The 27,127-nt window shown below is 41.9% G+C and overlaps 1 protein-coding gene across 1 annotated transcript in view; it reads right to left on the bottom strand.

The window, feature by feature from the left end:
• EXOC6B (exocyst complex component 6B) overlaps positions 1 to 27,127 on the bottom strand; it is a 598,998-nt gene that overhangs the window by 4,802 nt on the left and 567,069 nt on the right. Inside the window, exon 21 of the mRNA XM_056129778.1 lies at positions 948 to 1,060. Coding sequence (XP_055985753.1) covers positions 948 to 1,060 — 113 coding nt within the window. The remainder of the gene's footprint in view (positions 1 to 947; positions 1,061 to 27,127) is intronic.

Raw genomic sequence — 27,127 nt, 5'->3', positions numbered from 1 at the left:
AAGGAAGGTCATTGGGAGAGAGAACCATGGGAAACAAAGTTAAAATGGAAACATCAGTTTCTGTCTTGGACTGGAGAAAGCTACACTCTGGGCTCTTGGTTTCTTGGCTCAAACACATATCTCTTTTCCACTACCCACTTCCTCTCTTTCTCTCCCACTGCTGTATTAAGAAGACAGGAGACACACTTCAGTCTCTCCTTCCCTTAAGACTTGACTATGATTTAGACTCTGATTCTAGGATTTGAGGACTGCTTGACTTGTCATGTACATACTACATGGTTGAGATGCAGAGTTCTCCTCTAAGAGACTTTTAAGAAGCTGTGGATGCTAAATAATTTGGTGAAAAGAAGATCCTCTCTTTCCTGGGTCTTGGTCTCCAGCCTGCTGTATCTTTACTAGATTAGCAAGAGTAAGAGGCAGGCTGGCAAGGCTTCAAAGATCCTAGTACTTGGGTGACATGCTGGTTGGCTGCGAGATGTTCTAGAACTGGCTAACCCAACCTCAGTGGTCATACCTATGCTTCGGTGATGCTACAGTTGTGTGGAAGCAACCATTGGCAGTAGGTGACAGCTGGAGCAACAGTCAGATACCTTCTCCAAGAGATTTCTTGGGCTAGTACAGCAAAGCTCAACCTGGTGGTGACCTTCCCTTTTGTCTCGTCACCTCTGGTTAATGACAGGTTGTCCTGCTGAACTCCAAGATAATGCTGGGGTCCAACCCTGACTCACGCTTGGCCTGGCTAATAGCAAGGAATTGAAGGACTATAGGAGGCAGAGTAGCCTGCTAAATAAAATAGGGGGCTATTGATACACCCATGGAAAAATCAAGAATGGGATTCCTGCTGAAGTATTGGGAGGTATTGCCTCAGAGAAAACTATCCTCTATAAACTAACCACCCTATACTCCGATTCCCCACCTCCCAAAATAGATCTGGACTGAGTACTCACTTCTCAAGCAGGGTCAGAGCTGTCATTGGGTTTACTCGGAGGTACTTGCAGTTGGGCTGACCATAGTCAGCAAGGTAGGTTGACCAGTCCCATTGGATGAAGAGATCCAGAAGCTGTAAAATATTGAAACATGGCAGATATGAGAAACCCCAATCATTCTTCACTTTAGCTAACAGATTTGGAAAATAAAAAAAAATGTAGTATTAGAAGGAAAGGCTAAAAACTTTTGACTTTATTTAGCCTGATACTGCTATTAAATAAATGAATAATCATTCAGAGGCAGTCCTCTGTAATGAGTTCTGTAATTCTGCTAAGACCACAAGTCAGCAGTTAGCTCACAGAAGCCGGCCCAACATTGGACCGAACGAAAACACAAGACCACCATAAAATAGTCATTCATTAATTAACACACACTTATTAAATGGCTTTTATGTGAGCAAACAAACCCAAACCCCAAATTTAACACAAATCTACCTATATCAAAGGCAGGGATAGAACAGTGCCATAAAAGCAATTATGTAAATTTTGAAGTAAAAAGATTCATGGGTTCATGTACCAGTTTCATGACTTGCTGCATAGACTTTGCCCAAGTCACTCAGTTGATACACACACACACACACATGCACACACACACACGTGCGCGCGCGCGCACACACACACACACACACACACTCCTAGTTGCAAGCAGAACTCACAGACAACATAGAACCATCAAACCAAGGCATGTAAAGATCACTAAGCAATTCCTGGAGGCAATCAATGTATGTTACATCCCTATGAACTTGGCTGAGCAGATGAAGAGTGCCACTGTAGGTTAGGAATGAAAAGCAGGCTTAGACCAAGACTGAGGCTGCGTATCCTGGAACTGGGCTTATGAGTTTTAAAGAGGAGTCCCAAGAATGAGATGAAAATGAGCTTCCTGGAGGCAAACTGAATTCTGAGACTAGAGAGTTTGACTTAGAGAAAGTTCCTTCCTTGTCAGTTTTAGCCTCAGGCATCTAATTTTTTTAGCCTCTATTTTTTTCCCCCAAAGGCAACTAGAAAAACTAAGGAAAGACAATCAGTGCATTTCAAAGGTGAGCATAATGAAAGGGAAGTTATTAACGCTCTTGTGTAAGCTTCTAGAAGGGGTACAGGCTTAACTAACATCACTGCATAGAAAAAGAACTCTCAGCAGTATATCAATGATATGTCCGTATGCCTATTTGTATCTATTAATCCTTTTTGATTCAAGACATTTCCCTATTTCTGCCTTTTAAAAAGGGAGCCACCATAGATGGTTGTTTCTCAATGCAGAACAAAGACAGAGAAGCCTAGAGGAAAGCCCAGTGCCCAAACCCACCACATCGCCAGTCATCCTCTATGTTCACTTCACAGCTGGGCAAACAGGCGTGTGGCCTGGCCTTGCCTGGGCAACTCTCTTCTTCCACCCATTCTTTTAGAAGAGCTCTTATGAACTTTCTCAGGAAGGCTGGGAATTGGCAGAAGCCCCAAACCTAAAACTGAGAAAAGTCCCTACATCCTCAGCCAAGATAGGGATGTTAAAGCTGAGAGGAGGGAGGAGAGACAGACAGCCACATTGGTTGGTCTGGGCCAGCAGGGCCCCAAAGGACCCTCTCAGGCCTCTTTTAGTTTAGGTTGTTCCTATTTTAGTTGGCAAGTGAAAGGACTTCTACCACTTCCCTTCGCTGCTCCAAGGCCTCACAGAGCTCTCCTTTAGCAGAGCATTCTCCTCGGCTTCCTACTCACATTGCGTTATTTCTGCCTATGGTTCCAAGACTAGAGGAGACAGTTCCTCCTGATGCGCTCCTCAGAGAGTCCCTGGTCTGAAAGTTCTTCCAGGACTCTGTAACAAATCTCATACAGGTCGTCCCTGAATCCCAGGGGAAAAAACAAGAAAAACTATTGAAGAGTTTTCTAAATGAATATGTTTTTCACTCAAGAAAAAAAAGTTTAATTACCAGAGGAGGACAAATCTTACTGTTTGCACACTAGGTAGCAAAGAAAAGTGAATAAAAAATAAGGCTGGTTGCCATTCAGATGTGAACACATATACATATCTGATTCAACTATCTCTCGACTAGTGGATTCCCAGTCTTGAAGATGGAATTAAAGGTATCTCTTTTCTGATTTATTGCAAAGAATGTCATGTCTTTCTGGATAATAAAACCTGGGTTAATCACCAATGGAGTGTGGAGGGCAGTTCATGACTTAGCTCTAAGGCTTTCTATTTTTATCCTATTGTCAAAGTCTCGAAATACTCTATCAGTACTGAGCCCAAGAGCTCTGGGATGACAAGTCACCTAATTTATTGCATTCCAGGCATCGAAGCTCTATAAAACCAACCAGTATGAGCCTGGAGAGCACACCCTGGGTCAGTGCTTCTTTCCACAATCCTTTAGATCAGAGGTGGAGAACGCCTGTCCTCTGGGCCATCTAAGACTCATGAAATACTGAGGTATGGTCTTGGTCTATGACAGGACAAGCTTCTTGGCAGCTGCCCAAGGTCTGTCTGACTGTATTGCATGGCCTGAGAATAAGGTCATAAATAGCCAAATGATCCTTGCCAGAAAAAAGGTATCAGACTTCTGTATTAGAGGGTGGGCTATATACCTCAGTCTATTGCCATTTCTGCCATGGATGCACAGACCTAAAATCTGAGGGGTTACATAAGTACGTTAGCTGCCTAGAGCACAGTTATATGGGATTTCAAAGAACAGCATTAGAGGAAGAGACCAAGAAAACCAGCAAACTTATTTAAAATGACGGTGTTTTGAGGTTGACATTATACTTTCAAAGGTGAATCCAAGTCTTCCCAGGCTGGCTTTCCACATATAATGGTTTTGTTAGATTTTATTAAGCTCTCTTACAAGGATCAGAACATTCAGTCATCACTAATGATCACAACCATTTTGTTTTTCAGTCTCTCATTTGGAAATAATTTCCAACTTATCAGAAAGTTTTGAGAAGCAGCGCTGTAGAAAGCACACCATACACCCTCTGTCCTCCTCCAGCTGCTGTGAACATTCTAGCTCATGAGTCATCATTGTGCTCTCTCTCCTTTATACAGGGAACACTTCTTTACTGAGTCTTGAGAGGAAACTGCATATATCATGACACCTTTTCTTTAAAAAAAATTTTTTTTTTATTATTGAAACACCATGAGGTACAGTTGTAGATTGACAATTTTTTGTGCTTGGGTTTGATTATACAATGATCAGATACCCATCCCTCCACCAGTGCCCATTTTCCACCACCATGGATAATATCCCCCCACCCCCATCCCCCCATCCCCTCCTGCCTCTGTGGCAGGGCAATCCCCTGTGTTCTCTCTCTCCTTTTGGGTGTTGTGGTCTGCAAAAGAGGCATTGAGTGGCAAACATGTTCAGTCCATAGTCTACTTTTGACATGCATCTCCCCTCCTGGGAGGATCCTCCAAACACACTTTATTTGGTGTTCCCTTCTCTATCTGAGCTGCCCTTCCCTCTAGAATGCCCGACTGGCCACTAAGCTATGGAATAATCCTCCTGGTGCTGATCTCAGTTATTCTTGGGTATTAATCTCATATTTTGTTACTTTATATCCCCCAGATGAATGCAATCTTTCTATGTCTATCCCTCTCTTTCTGACTCATTTTGCTTAGCATGATACTTTCCATGTTGTACCACTTGTATGTAAATTTCATGACTTCATCTTTTCTAACAGCTACATAGTACTCCACTGTGTAGATGTACCAAAGTTTCTTTAACCAGTCATCTGTTCTTGGGCATTCAGGTTTCTTCCAGTTTCTGGCTATTGTAAAGAGTGCTGCAATGAACAAACAAGATCATGACACCTTTTCTAATGGGAAACTTCAGTATTTAGGGATATTTACTTATGTAATCATAGTATAGATTTTTACTACAGTAAATTTATAGTTTCTAACAATAGTAAATGTCCACATCCTAATTTTATAAACTGACACAGTAACTTCCTGAATGGCTTTTCTGTTTAATTTTTAGAATCTATTTTAGCAAAAAAAAAAATCAAGATGCTCTCAGTTGAGAGAGGATATGGGAGTTCCCTGTATGACTTCCTCCTGCATCCCCTCTATTAGGATTAGGTATAATGTTTAGTTGTCTCTTTAGTTTTCTTTAATCTGAACTATTTCGGTACCTTTTCTCTTCCTTATATGAAACTGGGTCTCTGCTCAGGGATCACTACTGGCAGAGATCTGGGGAAAATAAAAGGTGCTAAAGATCAAACCTGGGTGGGATGTGTGCAAGGCAAGTGCGATACCCACTATGCTCTCTGGCCCCATGATACTAACATTTTTGAAGACTATATTCCCCATATCTCCTTGCCAACCCGCCCTAATGGTTTTCTAAGACATACCATTCTGAGCAGTGTTTTCAGTGATACTATGTTCTTCTCGGAATATTGCATCTTCAGGCAAACTGCGTTCAGTGATTGTTCACTGGTGGTATTATTTTTGATCACACAGTCCAGGTGAAGTCTGATTCCTTCCTGTCTGCTAATATGCTTTTCTTCTTCGGTCAGTAGGCAATTGAGAGGATAATTTAAGACTATGCAAAAAACACAGTTCCTAATTCAAATTGCCCTTAGATATAGTATCCATTGAGGATTTGAGTGCAACTCAGTCATTATGATAATTGCAAACTGGTGACAGTCCCACTTTATCCTCCTTCCACATTTGTTACTTGTCATTCAGCATTCTGCCAAAAGCAGTATCTCCTTTCTCTTTTATTAATTTACTTATTACTAGGAAGGACTCGTGGCCTACCATTTTTTTAAGGCCTACCATTTTTTAATGGATCATATTCATAAATACATCGAGTTGCTTTGATGTTAAGGTTGCCTCAGATCAGGCAAATGGGAGCTCTTCAAAGCTGAAGCCTGGTGACACACCCCTATTTGAGCTTACTTCATTTTTGGCATGATTGGGTGTGTAAGGCAGGCTCATCTTTTATCTGCTGTGTCTCTGAGGCGTCCACACTGTAGTCAGCCACTTCTCTCAGGAGTCCTGATGTCTTCCAATGAGAATGTTATTAGAGCTAAAGATTTGGGTTAAGCTGGCAGAGGCTCCTGAGCCCCAGGATGTGGCTCTAAAACCCAAAACCCAAACAATTTGGGCGCTATGTGTGCTTACTGATACGTGCATGTTCATTGCTACTAACAGGTAATCTAGGACCTTTAAGCCCTCTTAGCAGATAAAGTTTGTAGGAAACACATGCACCTAAATATGCATATGTACTCATATACATATACATATACATATACATATATATATAAACCTACACATATATATATACATATACATATACATATATAAACCTACACACATTGCATGCACACACATTGCAAGCATGTACACATACATATTTTAGAAATCACCAGTCCTGCTGATTCTAATGCTACCACAAAGTTCTTTGCCGGTCTCCACTCCTTATGTGGGCATATTTCCTCCCACAGTGAGAGTCCTGCTCTTCCTGTCATCTCATGTGCGAATCTGCTGAATCCTATAACTAACAATGGTCCAAAATGATCTGTACGTCAAAAACAGACTAAAATAAGAGTTCAAGATTTGCTTATAATTCTATCTCCCCCAGTTCAAGACTCAATGGGTACAATCAAATACTGTGTTTATAAGTCACATGGATTAGTTCTTTTTAAAATTAATAATTAATAAATGGGTACCCTTTCCATTTAGTTGTAATAGTCATTTAAATGCAATTGGGTTCATTTATTTCCATTAGCTCTTAGTGTTAAATTCCTTCCCCCCACACCTTTGTTACCTTAATTAAAAAAATATTAGGACATTATTTCCAAAACTATACTACATGAAGGGGTTAAGAGGAATGTCACTCTGTCTTCTTTTAAAACCATTTGTCCCAATTCTGCTCAAGTATTACAGGTATCCATCCCCACTGTTTACAGGCTTGATCTTCCTGGGTTCTATTTGTAAAGACGAACATGTATTTTCTCTCATCTCCCCCTTTTTCTTTCTTTTTACAGGAAGCAGCATAAAAACACTGTCAAACACTGGCCTCCCATAGTTCATCGATTTGCTCAAGCGGGCCCAGTAACGTCTCCATTTTGAGACTTGTTGTTACTGTGTTTGGCATATTGAATATGTCACAGGTAGCTTGCCGGGCTTTGCCGTGTGGGCGAGATATTCTCGGTAGATTGCCGGGCTCTCCAAGAGGGACGGAGGAATTGAACCCAGCTCGGCTGGGCTGGCTGCGTGCAAGGCAAATGCCCTCCCATTGTGCTATTGCTCCAGCGTAATATATACATATACATATATATACATATATATTTTTTAAGGCATCCCATTCCTTATTATTTATAGGTAGGTGGTAGATAGAGAAGAATAAAGAGGTGGTCAAAGTTCAGAAACGGAATTTGAGATCACCAATCCTCAAATATTAGTTGAGTTTTTCTTTTGCCATCTTTACTAGATCCTCATGCCGCATATATTCTTTAACATTTTTTTCTTTGTACTCATTCACAGTTTGGCCCTAAGAAAAAATTTTTTAAAGATACTTCACATTATTATCATACATGGGAAATCATTCTTTCTTGACATAAACAGAACATAACTCAAACTGAAACAATAGATTCTCTGTCACCATAAAGAAGGGGCGGCTTTCTAACAGTATGACTTCGCATCTAATGGCACATCTAGGTCTGAGCTCAACCCATACAGAGTAGCACGTTCGCTAGATGACCCTTAGCACCTCAAGGGTTCCATTTGTCCTACGTTTTGGGATTAGTTCATGACTTCAGCCAAGAGTTGAGTGATGGCTGTACCTGGAATAGAGTTATGGGTATATGTGCACAAAGAAGTACTTGTGCCAGAAGTTTCAGCCAAGAATCAGTTGCATCATGAGAGAAAATCAGGAATACACATGGGCTCTGTGTCCTGGGCTAGTTAAGAGAGTCTAGAGCCAAGGGTCTGGTTTAGCAGGAGAGGTCTGATGAGCTTGGCTGGACTGGGTACCCTTTTAATACAACCACAAGAACAGATCATTTGCCTCAGGACTAGGTTCCCTTGTGGTTGTCCTTTGATAAGTTTTTACCTGTATATCAGAACAGTGTTAATTTTTGATTCTATATAAAATGACTCCTGAAAGAACTTACAGAACCACATTTATGGCATGTACTGTCTATTCTATTAAAATTCTTAATAGAATTTTGCATAAAAAGTATACTTGGATTTTAAAAAGTTCAAGTGAAGTAACCTCTTCTACTCTTTATTCACAGAATTTGAAACATGAACAGTAAAATAGATTGCTTCTCTAAGATTTTCTTAATGAAGATGCTAATCCAACTGATTTCATCAAATTTTTTAAAGAGCATCTCAAGGAAGAGCAAGGAAGAGGGCTGGCTGGGCTTTCTCCAAGAATGGTAAAACCCAGTGGCTTCCCTTCATTCAGGAGACTGGAGACATTTTGGTTCTAATGTTATTGGGGTGGTAGCAATGACAGTGCTACTGGCATCTACTGGGCAGAGATGTGGGATGTTATTAAACACCCTCCAGTATATACAGAATACTTCCTATCAAAGATTTATCTGTGCTCAATATCAATAGTGTAAAGAGATCATGGATTGAGATGATGCATTTTCTGTGGTTAAAAAAACCCAACAAATAACAAAACCTACATGAGAGGAGAAATGACTCAATTGGTAGAGCACGTGCCTAGCATGTGAGAGGACCTGAGTTCTATCCCTGGTACCACACACTTCCACTGCAGGGTATGGCCTCTTTATTAACCTCAATCAGTTAGTAAAGAAAGTGACTGGCGGGTTTCTCCTTGCAAAGTCAGTATTTCTACTTCTATAATGAATACATCTCTTGTGGGAGATATTTACTTTGAACATGCAAATATATCGACTCCCCTTAAAATTTTAGCATGTTAGTGGATCTTGACGGCAACAATATTACTGTGGTATTGGGTGATTTTTCTCATCCCCTCTAGTTGTTAACCATAATTATTTTGTGAGGAAAAGTGCTTTCCTTTCTGTCCCTTTATTTGCTCGAGTATTTACATCAGCCTGACCTCAGGGCTATTTATTTTATGAGATATAATCCAATATAACCATTATTTATTTTGTTGCTAAACTGTTCCAGCCTTGGTCACTGGGGTTCCTTCAAGATTGGCTCTTCTGTGTATTTTCCAATTGCTCCTATCCTTTTTCGATTACTTCCTTATTTTCTGGCTCAAGAAGATAGATCATCTTGTACCTTTCAAGCTCATCTTGTACCTTTCTTTCCTGCCTCTGACTTGGATTCAATTACTATTAAAAGGAGCTCTGGTTTCTTTAATTGGAGAATAGTTTTCAGAAATCAAGATCTAGGAGCTCAGAATGCCCTTTCTACTGGAGAGTTATTGTTAGGAATTCTCTTCATAGATAGAATTGAGTGAAAATGAAGAGCTGAGTGAAGAAGGTCCTGTTTCTTCCCATTACTGAATGGGCATGTGTTTCAAATCTATCAAGCCTACTCATAGATGAGGAGAATTACTTCTGTATATGATGCCTTCATATTGAACGCCTATGATAAGAGCCTTATTTATCGTGTACATTGGGAGATTCTCTAGAATCAGGATGGTGTTTTTTTCCTGACTATTCCATAGTATGGACCAACACTGAGCTAGATATCAGCAAAAACATGTTAAAGTGTCAGCTGGACACTTTAAAGTGTGTGTGTGTGTGTGTGTGTGTGTGTGTGTGTGTGTGTGTAGAGGGGACACTTGTGGAGGGAAGGGGATGGTGGCAAAATATTATTTGCCTGAAACCCCAAAAAGAATAACTATAATTTACAATGAAAAAAATTATTAAAAAGGTGTTAAATATAATTCTAATAGGGGAGTTAACATCCTGTAGGGAGAATATTGGTTAGGTGTTGAGATAGACGTATGATCTATGTTTCTCTCATGCCAAATTCTTCAAATAGACCAAACCCATGGCTTTCCTGAAGAACAAGGTAGGGAGCATCTAACAGTATATACCATGGTTGGGGGCAGGTAGAGATTGTCTTATGTGAGAGAGTCTTTCTTTACAGAATGCCAGCAAAGATTCCATGGAGACTATGGACCATAGGAAACAAGGAAGGTGCACACAGACACACATAACAAGACACAGATATCAGCCACTCCTCTCCCTCCAGGGGTGATTTTCTTTACATGTTTTCTCTTGAACAGGCACACCAAATCCTGTAGAGAATGGTGCTCCCAAAGCAGGCATGTCCTTGAAGAAAATATGATGCCTGAGAACCTGAATTTGCACTTTATATACATCACAGAGCAGTGCTTTATGTTAGAGAGGAAAGATTAGACAAAAAGGGTCCTCTGAGACACTTACATTTGATCCAACTGACAAATTCTACACAAGCTACCTCTTCAGACATGGAGGCCCTGTAAAGTGCAGAACACTTACCCCAGAGACCAGTAACATACAGAACACTTAGCCAGGAGAAATTTCCTTTGTTCACTCCCTAACTTATTTGATATATAGGTACCAATGACATCATAATAATGTATCTTTCATAAATACCATTGCAAGGTGCCCTTTAAGAGACATCTGAGATCAGTAAAAGGAATCTTAGGCCATGGGTGTGCTGACTGACAGTATGACAAGATAAGCCATCACATGTGCTTTTCTGCGCCAGTTATGAATTCACAAGAGACCCTATCAATAGTTGAGGGACGATCAAGAACAATAGTGAAAAGTCCATTCGCAATGACAGAATCGACTAATGACCTGTTTGTGTTTATTGCCTGAGGTTTCCCTGCCCCCCCCCACCCCAACTGTCCCTGGCATTGAGCCAGTCTTATTCAAAGAAGAGCATTTTGCCTGCTTCCCACATGTCCTCAGGAGCACTTCCTGGCACAGAAATATGGGAAAACACAAAAAGAGAAAGCTGGAATTGCTTCAACAAACATAAGCTAAAGACCAACAACGTAAGAGGCTCTCATCTAGGTACTGTGTATGAAGGAAAAGACACCTCTAACCTTGAGGCACTCATGCATGGTAAATAACAGATACAAAGTGATGTGAGCATTCTAAGAGGTACTCTAATGGATGCAAAGAAAGTTCAAAATAAGGGCATCTAAATCTCAGCCTGAGTCAGGTAGGTGGGAACTGCCTTAGGAGTTAGCAGGGCAAATGAAGCCAGTGATAAATGGCCTTATAGGCAAACTAGTGAGTTTAAAGCATTAGCCTGGAGGCTTCTCTACTTGATCAGCTTTCTTTGAGACCAAGGGATGGAAAACTATAGTCACCTGCTTGTTTCTGTAAATAAAGTTTTATTGGAACACAGACATGCTCATTGGTAGATACAATGAATGGCTGCTTTCGAGCCATAACTGCCAAGTTAAGTAGTTGAGGCAGAAAACATATGGCTTGAAAAGCCACAAATACTCATTTATCTTGTCCTTTTTTTAAAAAAAAAAAAAACGAAACAAAATAGAAACCACATTTGCCTCTAGATCCAACCCAGAAGCCTGAAATCATCAGGTATTAGATGTCTAATATTTACTAAATAAAGTGGCCTCAAAGGTGACCTTCTAATAATAATGAGACCTCTATAACTTCATTATTTTAACACCTGGCATCAGAGTTCTTTTAGGGCAGGGAAACCTGTTTTGAAAACTTCCTTGCTTTGTGAGATTTCTCCACGTTACCAAGAAAAACAGTAGAGAAAAGATTTGTTTTTCTCATTCTTGAGAGGCAAGGAGCTAATCTAAAGAGAGAATACTTAAATAATATGTATAAAAAAGGGTTCAGAAGGAAATTCTTAGAGTTATTATGGTCCCAAACAACACGGGGAACTGTGAAGTCAGGTAAGGGACTTTTTTCAAAGTTGTTTGTCATACAGTATGTTATAGAAATCTCTCCTGACAACCTACCCCTTTAATTCTAATATTTAGGTAACTGGGATCTTTGCACTCAAGTATTTGAATGATTTTGTGTATATGTGTGAAATTCAAAGAGACTGAATTTCAGTACCAAGAAAATGGTGGAAATGGGAATTTTCAAGGCAATAAGACTGGAGGGATTACGGATTCACAGAAATCTGAAGAGGTCTCTGGATTTCCCATTGGTTGGGTGCTAGGATGAGAGAGATTCCAAGTTTCTCTTAATCTTTGTAGGCTAAAGGCATCCATCTGGCTTATTTCTAAGTTTTGCAACAGTGGCCACTTAACAGGCTGACTACTGGGTCTCCCGGAAAAATCAGACCTCCTGCTCTTTCGTTTTCCTGGTTGAGAAAGGGCAGGGGAAGGGAAAAATCATATCTGTGTGGTTCCTGCTTTCCCTCCAGCCCAGCTGCCAGATGAATGGGGGCTTCATTAGCTCTTTATCGGAGACCAACTGCACATTAGCAGCTTCCCCTGGAAGGGAACGTCACTCAGAAATATTTATTTACCTCATAAATGTGGGTTTATAGGTCTGCTATCTAAACTTTTCACCTCGGAGACTACCTTGGTAAGGAGATAACGAAGGACCAGGGAGACTTAGGGCTCTTCCACTGTCATCAGCTGTACCCGAGGGGAGGCTCCCAAATAAAAATTCCAACACCAAACATTCCTCTGTGTCAGACATACTCCTGGAAGGCCATTCCTCACAGAGGACAGAGCTCTCCTGCTGTCGGGACACAGGGAAAACCTCTCACTGCACTTGGTGATAATGATCAGACTGGATACAGATGCAGTTCAGGGGACATAGGGAGAATTGACAGAGTTGTCCCTTGCTGCAGTGGAGAAGAAAGGCAGGTGGGGGATTTTCAATGGACCTTCTGTTAGAGATGTGGTAGGAGAAGGAGATGGCATCCTTGGACAAGTGCTCAGATGCTTTTATATACTGTCATATATGTAAACATTCCTAGGTAAGTGGATTAGGGGTGAGCTGTTGGATTTTTAATCTAAACTACCTCCCCATTCTTTGGTTAAATTGAGTGAGTGGTTTTAAAATATCTCTGCAAAGATATCAGAGATATGTATTAAAGATAAAATATTAACAATGTAAGTAAAAGCAAACAACAAGAAAATGGCAGAGTGCACACGCTTAATCATAATGCAAACTATTTATCATCCACATAAAGTAAAAATAGTGATGAGCAACCAGATTTGATGAGTAGGTTCTCCGAGTCTGAAATAATCAAAAAGAGTATTTCAAATATGATTTGAATCCATTATTTTGAGTAATGAACTTTACTTACCCTAAGTGCATATTGTAGTTTGAAATATTAATGAGAGTAATATGTGTGTGCACTCATGTGGGCAGACACACTAGCAGACGTTCCTAGGTAATGATAACGACTCCGTCTCTTATATTGCGGGGTCGATACACAGAAGAGTATGTGTGGAACTATCCTTTTGCAGTGATTCAGAGTCTAATTACAATTTGTTAATAAACTTTACATACACAAATATATTAGAGTTAAGTCATCAAGACACTCTTGTCGAACACTGGTAATAAATATAAAAAAATGGGGATCAGAGAGTTAGCTCAGCAGTTGGGGCACATGTTTTGTGTTTGCAGGGCCCTGAGTTTAAAACCCTACACCACATGCCTCTTCAGCACTGCTATAACCATTGGCATAACCACTGGGTGCAGCCTGGGTGGGCCCTAAACACTGCTGGGGTTACCCTGGGGGCTCCCAGCACCTCTGGACCAAAGCATTGACTTCTTCAGCCTGGTTGGCCAAGTACTACCCGAGGAATAGTTCTTGGTCCTGAGTACTGCTTGGGAGGCTCAAAGGGAAAGAAATGGGGCTGGGAGTGGGAAGGGATTTGGAGGAAAACCATCAGATTTCTTTAACTTGGAGGAAAACCACCAACAAATTCATAAAGAAACTGGTTTGGGTTCTCTTTTATAAATGGGTAAATTAAGAAAGAGTTATAGAAAGTTACTAATCTTACAAAAGTCATTACAGCACAGGAACTTTGATAGGCATAAGCAAAAAATAAAATTTGTAAAACAGAGGATGTCTCATACCCTGGGTAAGCATAGAATGAGCTAAAATCTTAATGACTTAGGAAATATGCTTACGTGTAGACCAGAAATTACTTAACTTATTTGGTCTCCATTCACTCTTTAAAAAAATGGGGCGGAATGGCTTGGAGGCCAACCACACATGCTAAGGGAAAAGGGAGCTCAGATAGAGAAGGGAACACCAAATAAAGGGTGTTGGGAGGATCCTCCCAGGATGGAAGAAGCATGCTGAAAGTAGAGTATAGACCAAACATGATTGTCACCCATTGCCTTTTTTGAAAACCACAATACCCAATAAGAGAGAGAGAACAAAAGGGAATGTCCTGCCACAGAGGCAGTGTGGGATGGGGGGGATGGGGGGTGGGAGGGATACTGGTATCCGTGGTGGTGGGAAATGGGCACTGGTGGAGGGATGGGCATTTCATTATTGTATAATTGAAAGCCAAGCATAAAAATTTGTAAGTCTACAACTGTACCTCATGATGTCTCACTAATAAAAATTTTTAAAAAAATTTAAAAAATGGGGCGGAGATGACTGGTTAAAGAAACTTTGGTACATCTAGACAATGGACTACTATGCAGCTGTTAGAAAAGATGAAGTCATGAAATTTACATACAAGTGGTACTTCATGGAAAGTATCATGCTAAGTGGAATGAGTCAGAAAGAGAGGGACAGACATAGAAAAATTGCATTCATATGGGGAATATAAAGGAACAAACTGGGAGACTAACACCCAAGAATAGCCGAGATTAGTGCCCGAGGTTCACTCCATGGCTTGGAGGACAGCTGCACATGCTGGGGAAGAAGGCAGCTCAGGTAGAGAGGGGAGCACCAAGTAAAGGGTATTGAAAGGATCCTCCCAGGATGTGAGATGCATGCTGAAAGTAGACTATAGACCGAACATGATTGCCACTCAATGCCTCTTTTGCAAACCACAATATCTAAAAGGAGAGAGAGAACAAAACAAAATGCCCTGCCACAGAGGCAGGTGGGATGGGGGTGTGGTGGGGGGAGGGTGGGAGCGATGCTGGGAGCATTGGAGGTGGGGAATGGGCACTGGTGGAGGGATGGGTACTCAATCATTGTATAACTGAAACCCAAGCACGGAAATCTGTAAGTCTACAACTGTACCTCATGATGTTTCATTAATAAAAATTAAAAAAGAAATGTGGCGGGGGTGGGGGGAGAGCCCAGAGAGATAGTACAGTGGGTAGGACATTTGCCTTGCATGTGGCTGACCTGGGTTTGATCTCCTGGCACCCCAGATGGTCTCCCGAACCACCACCAGGATTGATTCTTGAGTGCAGAACAGGAGTAAGCCTTGAGCACCGTTGAGTGTGGCCCCCAAACCAAAAACCAAACCAAGTATAAAGTGAACAAACAAACTCATCCAGTGCTCTCTTGGAAGTATACCTTCTTAAAGCAAACAAAAAAAAGTGTTTGCATCAATTATATCTGGCTTCTACTGTGGCTACTAGTACACTGCTGGATCATTTGAGTGCCCTGAGAGGAAACAGAGGTGGGGATTGGGAGGCAGGGGAATCATCTACTCTGGGAAACACTGGAGAAGCTCAGAAAGGTTACTCAGCACTAGACAGGTCCCTTGTCACAACCTGTTATTGCAGTCAAATCCGCATTTTGAATCTATTTTGTTTTGAGTTTGAAGGGTTAGAGATGAACTAAAGTGACAACTCAGAATCCCACAGTTAAATGTTGGTAACTGGTAAATCAGGCAGAGAGCTGAGATGAGTGGGGGATCTCAGTCACCCCACCAACATCTCAAATCTCAAAAAGGTTCTGCCTCAGTAAGTTACTAATTAAATGCTAGTTCCTAGGAAAGCCACATTCTCAGCCCTATGGAGCTGGTGCTTTTTGCTGTTTCCCACTGTACTTCTTCTCAATTCTGTTCTTCTATTTCTGTTTTGTGAAACTTGTCAGTGTGCCATTTGGAAGTAGGTGGGATAGAACAATGTGACAGAAAGTGTTAAGAAGCAGGCATTTGTCCTGAGAGTCTAACGAAGACGAGTGTTGAGAGTATGTAAGCACTGTCCATGGGAGAAAAGGGGGACTTTCAGTCTCCACAGTTCCCTCTCCTTATTTTTTGGGCTTTTTGGGTCATACTTGGAGATGCTCAGGGGTTACTCCTGGCTTTGCTCTCAGGAATTACTCCTGGTGGTGCTCAGGGGACCATATGGGATGCTGGGAATCGAACCCAGGTCGGCCGCGTGCAAGGCAAATGCACTGGGAGCTGGAGAGATAGCAAAGCGGGCAGGGCATTTGCCTTGCATGTGGCTGACCCGGGTTCGATTCCCAGCATCCCATATGGTCCCCTGAGCACCGCCAGGAGTAATTCCTGAGTGCATGAGCCAGAAGTGACCCCTGTGTATCGCTGGGTGTGACCCAAAAAGTAAAAAACAAACAAACAAAAAAAAAAAATAAGGCAAATGCTCTACCTGCTGTACTATTGCTCCAGTCCTGGTCCCTCCTCCTTAGAAGCACCCCGTCAGCCTTCAGATTCTTCAGTCCTATTTAATGGTTTAAAATGACTTCTAGTGCCAGAATCCAAAAGATTTAGATCTCCAGACTTCTGGAAAAGGAGAATTCAACTAAGAAGAGAACATGGAATTTCAAAGACACTCATTGGAGCCAAGGTAGAGAACAGGAGTAGCTGCTATGCTCAGGGGAAGAAGACATTGAACATTTGTTTATTTGTTTTAACATTTATTACAGTCATGAATTTCATCAAATTCTCTGGAAAATCAACAGTCTAAGAAGTAGGCATTATTATTTGCTTGTTTCTTTTGTTTTGGGGCCACACCTGGTGATGCTCAGGGGTGATTTCTGACTGTGCTTGGTTGACAACGGTGGTCTTGGGGATGTGAACTTGTGTCACAGTCAAAGTTACTGCATGCAAGGCAAGTGCCTTTCCTTCTGTACTATTCTCTCTGGCCTGGTCTCACCACTGTACAGATGAGGAAAGGAATGGCCCCTAAAGTTGAAAAGAATGGATCAAATGACAGTGTTGGGACTCAGACGCAGGACTCCCAAGACTCTGTTTTTCACTCTGCTCCCTTTGGGGTATCTCTCAAAAGCCAACTGGTATACAACTCCGAGGAACAGAAGAATAAGAGTGGGAAGACCAAAGCCTACGCTGAGTCAGGCTATGAACAGTACTGACCTCCAATGAAAGGTTGGAAAAATATTTAAGTGCCACAGAAGAGTGATAACATTTCAGTGACAATTTAGTAAGATAAACTTGATAGTACTATATAAGATGGACCCAGTAAAGCTTTCAGGCAGAAGGTGATGAGGATTGAGACTAGGATGAGAGGAATGAAGTGTCACTGTCTGAGGCCCAAGTGGACCACGTGAAGGCTGACTGGGTGTTGAACCGTGACCATGGAGATGAAAATATCACCGTGCAAGGTCTTCAAAAACAAATAAAAGGAATACAAATGAAGAAATTGGGTTGGGGCTCCCAGTAATGGTTCTCATTCCAAACAAAAGCTGATGAATCACTGTCTCTGAGTTTTCACACCTGCCTTTTTGCATAAGCTGTAACTAGGGAGGTCATGGATTGATGTGTCTTGATTTTCTCTCAGCCTTACTGTGAGTTGTATAGGCAGAGGGTAAGGCTGGTATGGGGGGATGGGGGGAGGGGTGGGGAGGGGAGGTTTGTGGCAGATTTTAATGTCAGTAAAAGTAAAAGTCAGTAAAAGTAAAATGTCACTCAGTAAAAGATACCACACTCCATTTCTAACCACCTTCTCCTAAACCCAGGATTGTCCTTCTCTTTCTCATTCAGCATCTTCTTCTGAAACTGTTCCCATGTTAGGAACTGCCACAATATTGCTCTGGGGATTGAGAACTTTACACAAAACAATTTTGTAATCCTGTGTGGCATTTTAAAACCCTGGATCCCAAACTGTTTCAGTTTGCTCTAAATAATCTGCCAGCAAGTATACTTAAAAAAAAAAAAAGTTCTTAAACAAGTTAGTAAAAACACCTTCAGTCAGCTTGCTTTTCCTTTAGCTTTTCAAGGGATTTCAGACTCCCAAAGTAGAAGACAGATGACTAGCATTGTCCCCTCGGATCTGGCACTAGCAGTCATTTCTACCACTAAGTGGGACTCCTCTTAAAAATTACTTTCTGGGGCTGAAGCAGTAGTAGAGAGGACAAGGCTCTTGTCTTGCATGCAACCAACCCAGGTCTGTTCCTTGGCATCCCAGAATGTTCCCTGAGTAATCCCAGAGCAAAGAGCCATGAGTAATCCCTGAGCACTGCTGGGTGTGGCCCCCAAACAAAAAAACAAAACAAAACAAACAAACAAAAATCACTATGTGACCACAAGCCATCTAATGTCCCTTCTGGCACTAAGACATATTGAGAATTCCATTTTGGGGAGGGAAAAGAGAAAGAAAGAATAGTTTTTCTCACTTAGCAGGTATGAGGCTGCCAAAATGGCAGGTTAGGAGGAACACCAGAGAAGGCATCTTTCATAAAAGAACAGGAGATTGAGAAACAGTCATGATCATAAGCAGAGTGGTTATGAAGGGTGTAGAGGACACAAGACAAGCCCTTAAACTCTTGTCGACCTTTCTTTCTTTTCCACAGTGCAATTTAATCAGCTGGTAAAGAACCAACATCTTTGAGAAAAGAATATAAAGTCATATCTTAGCAAGGTGAAGAAGAAAATGGTGTATTTTTCAAGTTAAAAAATTTAAGCATGAGGGGCCAGAGTGATAGCATAGTGGGTAGGGCGTTTGCCTTGCACATTGCGGGTTCAATCCCTGATATCCCAAATAGTCCCCTAAGCACCATCCAGGAGTAATTCCTGAGTGCAGAGCCAGGAATAATCCCTGAGCATCACTGGGTGTGACCCCTCAAAAAATTAAACAATGGGGCCAGTTCTTAGAACCTGTATTGCAAACCATGACATCCAAAAGAAGAGAGAAAGAGGGAATGTGTCTGCCACTGAGGCAGGTGGGTGTGTGTAGGGGAAGAGTGGGGGTTGTGGGAGGGATAGTGGGAACATTGGTGGTGGAGAATGGGCACTGGTGGAGGGATGGGTATTCAAATATTGTATGACTGAAATGTGATCACAAAAGTTTGTAAGTCTATAACTGTATCTCACAGTGATTCATTCAAATAAAAGAAAAAAAAAAAACAACAAAAAACCCCAAAATAAACAATGGGGCCAGAGAGATACTATAGCAGGAATGGCACTTGCCTTGCATGTGGTCAACCAGGGATCGATTCATGGCATTTCATATATCTTCCAAACACTGCCAGAAATAAATTCTGAGAACAGAGCAAGAAGGCTCACTGGGTGTGGCCCTAAAACCCATCAACCCCTGCCCCGCTACCAGTAATAAAGACCCTCAACCTGTTTGCTCTTAAAGCCCGTGTTCTCCTTGAACACATATCACACTTGATTGTCTGGTTTTTTTTTTGCTTGCTTATTTCCACTCCGAAGAAACTGATGTTCTCTCTTGAACACACCCTTCTCCCTCTCTCTCCTCCATGCTCCCCTCAAATCTTTCTAACTAACTTTCAATTAAAACTATCTTGATTCATACACACACACACACACACACACACACACACACACACACGACCCTCATTCCCAGAGAACAAATGTTAATAGTATGCATAATTTACTTTAGGCCCTTTCCTTTTGTTTAAATAAATAGCATTATATAAATAAAGGTGAGAGCGTTTGTTCCTCCATTTGTTTTGTCTTCTGGGAGGAGACTCAAGATTTTGAAGATATATAGTCCCTAAATATCTTTAATTTTTTAATAGTGTTTTATGTTTTAGTTTATATAGATATTATACTATTATACACAGCATTCTGTAGCTTGCTTTTTTCATTCAGGGTTATTTATTTATTTATTTTTTCTTCTTTTTTAAAATTTTTTATTAGTGAGACACCATGAGGTACAGTTGTAGACTTACAAATTTTGTGCTTGGGTTTCAATTATACAATGACAAAATACCCATCCCTCCACCAATGCCCATTTTCCACCACCATGGATCCCAGTATCCCTCCCACCCCCCATGCCCCCCATCCAACCCTGCCTCTGTGACAGGGCATTCCGCTCTGTTCTCTCTCTCCTTTTGGGTACTGTGGTTTGCAAAAGAGGCACTGAGTGGCAATCATGTTTGGTCTATAGTCTACTTTCAGCATGCTTCTCCCATCCTGGGAGGACCCTCCCCACACCCTTTATTTGGTGCTCCCTTCTCTATCTGAGCTGCCTTATTTTTAAGGTCTACCTGTGTTGTTTCAAGTAAACCAAGTTCATTGATTTGACTGCTGAGTAGTACTTTTCACTGTATAAGTATACTTAATATATATAATGTATTTTTAAAAATCCATTCAGTGATGGGAGTTTGTAGGATTGTCTTTCTAGTGTTTCTTCATAACCTGAGAATAGACAAGCCTCATGCTAGGCGGCAATGGTAAGTAAGAAAGGAGTACTCAAGTTAACCACAACATATATCAAAGTGACACACAAATGTCAAGGCCCTTGGACCAGCTGAAACACTCTGTCGAATCTGATAACATAGTAAGTGACACAGAGGACTAGCTGACTAGTCCAGACCAAGACTAGTGAACAAGACAACTGAAAGTCAACCCATTAATTCTTAGGAGAGAATACAGAAAGGGATAAAGAAAGAAGCACAGCAGAATGAAGGTTATAAAGTCTACTCTGACCAGAAGATAAACAATTTCTTCCTCCATCTTCTTCCAAGAGTTTGAAAATACAATTTCCCATGTGTCTTTTTAAATTTAGTATGGCCTAGGCACATGGTTATAATAGTATTAAAGTTTATGCTTTTGGTGTACAAAGTTACCACAAAATTGTCAAAGATCCTTCACCAACATAACTGGTTTTATTTTAATAGAAATGTCAGGAAGTTACATCGCAATTTCTTATCGTTTAGGAATGATCAGGACGTTTCCACAGGTTACAAAGGTACATGAGGGTAACTGAAATGGTCAAAAGGGCAAGTTCTGCTGCTGCAACTTTTATTCTCTATTTTCTTGAATTTGAACAGAGCATCTCTGAAATTTCCCAAGGAAATGTCCACATGTAATGTTTCTAGTTGGGAAAGAAAAATCAGAGGAGCTTGTGGCGTTGGTCTCATCCTCAGAGATCCTAGGATGGAAAGATATTTTTCTTTTATACTGCAAACATAAATTAAAACTTCTAGTTTCTTATGTGACCAGAGCAATAAGGTCTTTCCTGATGGCATAGGAGACTTTACACAACAGTAGGTCTTTGTGTTTATTATCTTGGGACTATAGTATAGCTTATTGTGAGATCTCAAACAAATCATTTTTTTGACTCGGTTTCTCAAACAGGTAGGCAAATTTGCTAAAATTCTGCTTCAACTGGTTACATAAGAGCATGAAAAATAGTAAGTGAAACCATTTGAAAATTTCACATCATTATTATATTTAATAACACTATCATCATAGGGTGTCATTATTACTCAAAGAGATTTTTGAAAAAGCAACTAAACATTACCTTTTGTGAACTTTAAAGCAGCACAAGTTGCCTGCCTTTTGCTTCAATGTAATGTAGACTAGAGTTCCTGGTTCCTGTCCAGACTACAGCTCCCTTCTCTTGACCCCAGAGTATCATCTCCATAGTCCCGTGAGCCAGGGCAGATGGATATCATCCAGGCTAGCATTTATCCACGTAGCTTGTTCCCTGGGAGCAAAGTTCCTTCAAGGACTTAAACAGGGGCCATATTATAAGCAGTGGTATTTGGATGGGACCACCCACAGTTTAAACACAAACAGTGTTTGTATCTAATGGTGGGAAAAATAATCTATTTAAAAAAAACAAACTCCCATACATTGAAGAAAGTCACCCAGAAGCGGCTACCACAGACTGTTGGGCAAATCATCATCTTGTTTTAGCCAGTGCTCTGGAATAGTTCTGTCCAAGTGGGATAAATCACAATCCTAATGGAAAGGTGTCATTTTGAGCTGTTACCTTTCCCTTAATACTTTATCCTGTACCTTTCATGGATTTCAAAAATCAAACACTTTTCAATACTGGCAGGGAAGAGAGGGTAGGGGTGGGGATTAGGAAGTCCTCAGAGAATTATAAAGAGGGGTGAGGAAAACCCAACTCATTCTGTTGAGGGCTGTAGTCCTGGGTTTTCATTGTTTCTCCATGACGTTTTCCTGGGAAAGATACTAAGCTCTCCCTTTTAAAAGGGAAAGAAAAACACCGACTCTGGGAAAGTGCTCAGCATAACATCTGGTATATGACAAATGCACAGCAAATATTAGTGATGGTGATGATAATGAGAGAGGCAATGATGTCAATGTGAAAAATGACAATGAAGCCAACCAAAAATTCTGTCTTCATAACTCTGCACCGGTTGTTCTCTTGACTTGTTTTGTGTCCATGCCCGCTTTCTAAAGAGACCCCTTAGGAAGCCAGGGTCAACCTGTTCCAGGCACAGAACTGGCACTCATTTGAATTCCTGTTTCTCTTGTCCTGCCTCTCCTGGGAGAGCAACTGTTCCTTAAAGGAAGAATTTATCTTTTCCCTGGTTGTACTTGGCCTGCCCTGGTCTGGGCTAGGTATATAGGAACACCAGAATCAAGGTTATTAAAAGAGTTTTTTATTTCCTGGTCGCAGAACTGACCAAATATAGTACAAAGCTGCGTCTCTGGGTGACCAAATTCCTTTGGACTTCCTTTACCAGTGCATGCTTCTAAAATAGTCTTCTGTGGGCTAACGGAGATACTCTGCAAAGCAGTATAATATTCTAGACCTTCACATGAGATTTAATACTTCTATACAGAAAATTCACTGAGCAATTACTCCTGCTCTAGATATTCAGTACTAATTATACTCCCACGTTCCCAAGTGGGCCTCTGAGGAACAGCAAAGGCATGCTCCTCAAGCACGTTTGTGCTAGCCCAGAACCCCTGGACTGCCAAGGATTTGCCTAGGTTTAGGGCAAGAATTGGTCAAAAAATACTACATGGCCACTCCTAGCCTGTAAGCTGTGGATACTGGGGTAAGGCCCTCCAAAGCCCCTTATACTCATCCCCAATGCCCATACCACTGCCTATACCACTCTGGATACTGGATCCAACCTATAGTACCTCTGCAGTAGCGTAAAAGCCACGGCACAGACCTTGGGAGAAGGAGAACTTCTGAAGAACCATCTGCAGACTTCCTTAGGCCAGGTCATAGATGTTCTTGACTTTATCTTAGAAACACCTGAAAGGCCTGTTCGGGTTTGTCTCCTTGGTGCTCACATCTGTGTGGATGGTGCAGGGTGTGGAGTGTGAGGTAAAATGCTCAATGATAGCCTGTGTGCTCTGTGATGACTTGGGAAAAGCCTCTCAGAGGCCAGTGTCCTGGAAGGTCCTGGAAGTATCAGTGCAAACATCTCAGGCGGAGGTCTTCTCTGGGGGTCCCTCCCTGTGTTCCCCACAGCTCTCAGGGGCACCAGGGCCTGGTGTCCTGAGGTGCTACTCTCTGCTTTCTGCGGGCGTTTCCTTGTGTTCGCCAAAAGGCCTCGAATGGGTGGAAAGTCTCAGTCACAGGATATTGGACTGTTTACAGTTGGCCAGGCCAAGATTAGCGTGAGCACAACATATGCCAAGTTCATTGGAAGTTACATTTTCCCTTTGTTTACACATTAAAGGGGAGAAGACCAGAGGGGGGGAAAAAAAGCAGGTGACCTCCTGTTAACCTCACCCGTCTGCAAGAGGCTGCAGCCCTCACCTCTGCATGAACTTTCAGATTATCTCAGACAAGATTCACCTTGCGCTGAACTTGTACGCCTGCTCTGAAGCCCCCAGTCACGTAGCTGTGATTAAACATTACAGAGTGGCCATAAATTTACAGAAGTATTATTGTGGCTTGCTTTCCTCTTTCTTCTTTGGGAGAGGAAGAGAGCAATGGGTTTAGGGTGGGGGGAGTCAGAAAAGGGGAAACTCTAGTCAAACAAACAGTTCCTTTTCACAGCTCGGAACAAAAGAGAAAACATTGCATAGGTGACCCAGAAAGAAGGGGAAAGCTGTTAGCCATGAGAGACACGGCAGTTCTACTGCTCTGCACCACAGCTGAGGTGCTCCCTGGCCCGTCTCCGGGCAACCTGAAGGTCACAGGTGAAACAACAAACAGCTTCTGCCCTGGATCCTGGCGAGTCTTGAAGGGCTTCCCTGAAGTCTGAGAGAGGGAGGATGTCTCTTGCGCCCCCAGGAAGGGGCAAAGTGACATGCAGTAGGCAGCAGATGAAGGCTGTGAGCAAACACAGTCAGATCTGAGCTGCCATGAGTGACGAGGCCAGGCTAACATCTGGGACACGGAGACGGGACAAAGACAAGACCATATTCTAAAGGCAACACCCTGGAGCCGGGCGCAGGAGACTAGCGTGATGACCCAAGAACATTTATTTCTATGATTCACTGTTTTATGTGTAAAGTAGGGGGGGAAAATGGATATTCCACTCGAGTTTGCTAAACCCTCTTAGATTCCAAAGCCAAGCTACGCCCGCAAAAGGCCGGTGCTGACCACTGAACAATGAGACCTCTGTGACAAGCAAAGGCCACCGAGCGCTCTTCTGGATCCAAAAGAATTGTAAACCACGGTCAGGAAGCCTGGACTGAGGTGATAGGTTCTGGCCGGCAAAGCCACCTCTGGAAAGGAGTCTTCTTGTCTCTGGTTACCCCACAGCAGTGACAGGGTGCTAAAGAGCCTCACTGTCTCTACTGCTGGCAAAGCCTTGTCCATAAAAAGCAGGGAAGCCCGGGGTCCATCACACGAGGAAAGGAGCGGATGGCTTAGCTCAGCTCCCATGCTCGGCAGGCTCCTTTGCCGCTTGAGAGTATCAGCCAGGAGCCAGAAAGCGGACCTTTGGAAAAGCTCAGGCTGCCTCTGACAGAGCCGAGTGGAAAGTGAAGTGGCTGTGGAGCCAGTTAGGGGGGGATAAATGTTTAAGTTTGCAATGGGAGCTCTGAGTCAAGCTTGGGTTTCAGGGAAGAGAGAGAATGACTTCTTGCCTCTCGGTGCAAGCTGAGTGCCTGGGAGCGTGTAGGAGACTCAGCATGTGGAGACGGGGACAGGAGAGCCATGGGAAAGAGCAGAGAGCCAGCAGGGGGCCTGACTGACGCTGGCAATCAGACATGAGGCAAACACTCACAAAACTCAGGGGCACCATCCAAGGGCAATGAGAGAGCCTCAAAAGGGCAGCTAGGAATCAGAAAGACATAGGCAGAGAAGTCAGATTAAACCTGTGCTGGCAGAGTGGGACGTGGGGGCATAAGAAATGTTATACTTACACAGGACTGAAAACGGTCTAGGCATTATATTAAATGTTTCATCTGATCGTCTCATGTAATGTTTTTCTAAGAGGAAGATGCTCTTAGCATGACTATTTCATTTTTAAATTTATTTTTATTTTTGGGTCAAAGCATTTTATTGCAGAGTGGGAAAGGGTCTTTCGGGGAGGGTTGAAAGCCAATCTCGTCAAGCCAGCTAGGACCGCTGCAGAAAAGCATCATGACCATTTTAAAGGTAAAGGAATTGAGGCATGGAACAATGAAGCAACTGGGAAAGAGCAGTTCTAAAGTTAGTAATTAGAACTGCTAATTACATTAAACGGTTGAGCAACTGGTCAATAGCCGTTCTATTCTAGTAAGCTAGTAAGCAAGGAAGTCAGAATTTGAACCCGGGCCTATCTAGTTCAAATAAATATCAGAGTAGAATCTTAGAACCATAAGATTGAAGAAATCTACAAAAGATCATGCTGGCGTGATTGAATCAAAAAATTTTTTTTTTCTTTTCCTCCCTCCAAGGGCCTGTTAAAGCCCTTCATCTCCTTAGACACCCTGAATACCACTCATAGCTTCTTAGATTTAGCCTTTACCTGAACTCTCTTTGTACTTCCGGTTCTGCTGCACAGGAAGTACTGTGTCACCTGTTTTTCTATTCTCCCAACTGTTTGTCCCTCACCATTGAACAACTGATTATGTCAGCAAGCCAGATATTCAGAAAGAGAGAGCCTATGTGTTTTAGGTTTAGGTTTATGTCTTCCAGAATGGAAAGTACTTTTTGTGTGTGTGTGTGAGTTTTAGGATTCATAATGACTTACACAGGAAGACACAGGGATGTCAGTAACTAACTAACAGATGTCAATCTGTAACTAAGTCACCCGGAAATCAACACAGACAAAATAAAGGAACATTTGATGACAACAAGTGAGTTGTTGACTGGAGAGTGGTGTTGGAGTAAACAGTGGGAAGGATGCCTGGGTGGGAATTGAATAATCTCTAATCCCACCCCCTCCCAACTACCACACACAGTGATAGAGCGTAAAAACAATATATATGTGTTTCCTGGTGGAGTGAAGGAAAGAAAAACTTCATAATGGTTGGGGTCACACAGAGACAGTAAGGTGCTTGCAGCTGAACTGATTCAATCCCTGTCACTAAACAGGGTCCCCAAGCACTGCGGGGAGTAAGCCCTGAGCACTGTCAGGTATGGCCCCAAAATAAATAAACAAAAAAAAAATACAATGGGGAAACCATAATGCATAATCTCATCGCCTAGAAAAAATAATTATCAATTTTTAAAAAAGATTTTTATTAGTGAAACACCATGAGGTACAGTTGTAGATTTACAAATTTTTGCGCTTGGGTTTCAGTTATACAATGATCGAATACCCATCCCTCCACCAGTGCCCATTTGGTTTTTAACCCTCAAGATTTTTTTCACCCAAAAGATAAAATGACACATACTTTTATTTGTTTGTTTTGTCTTTTGGGTCACACCTGGCGATGCTCAGGGGTTATTCCTAGCTCTGCACTCAAGAATTACTCCTGGCAGTGCTTGGGGGACCATATGGGATGCCGGAGATTGAACCCAGGTTGGTCGCGTGCAAGGCAAATGCCCTATCGGCTGTACTATTGCTTTGGCCCCGAAATGACACATACTTTTTTTTTTCTTTTTTTTTTCCCTTTATTTTATTATTTTTTTAAAGTTGTAGATTTACAATTTTTTGTGCTTTGGTTTCAATTATACAATGATCAGATACCCATCCCTCCACCAGTGCCCATTTTCCACCACCATGGATAATATCCCTCCCACCCCCATCCCCCCATCCCCCCTGTCTCTGTGGCAGGGCAATCCCCTGT

This window comes from Sorex fumeus, unplaced genomic scaffold (genome assembly GCF_029834395.1).
Source record: "Sorex fumeus unplaced genomic scaffold, SorFum_2.1 ptg000006l, whole genome shotgun sequence".
NCBI lineage: Eukaryota > Metazoa > Chordata > Mammalia > Eulipotyphla > Soricidae > Sorex > Sorex fumeus.
Note: the sequence above shows the minus strand (reverse complement) of the source record. Positions and strands in the feature narration are given on the sequence as shown.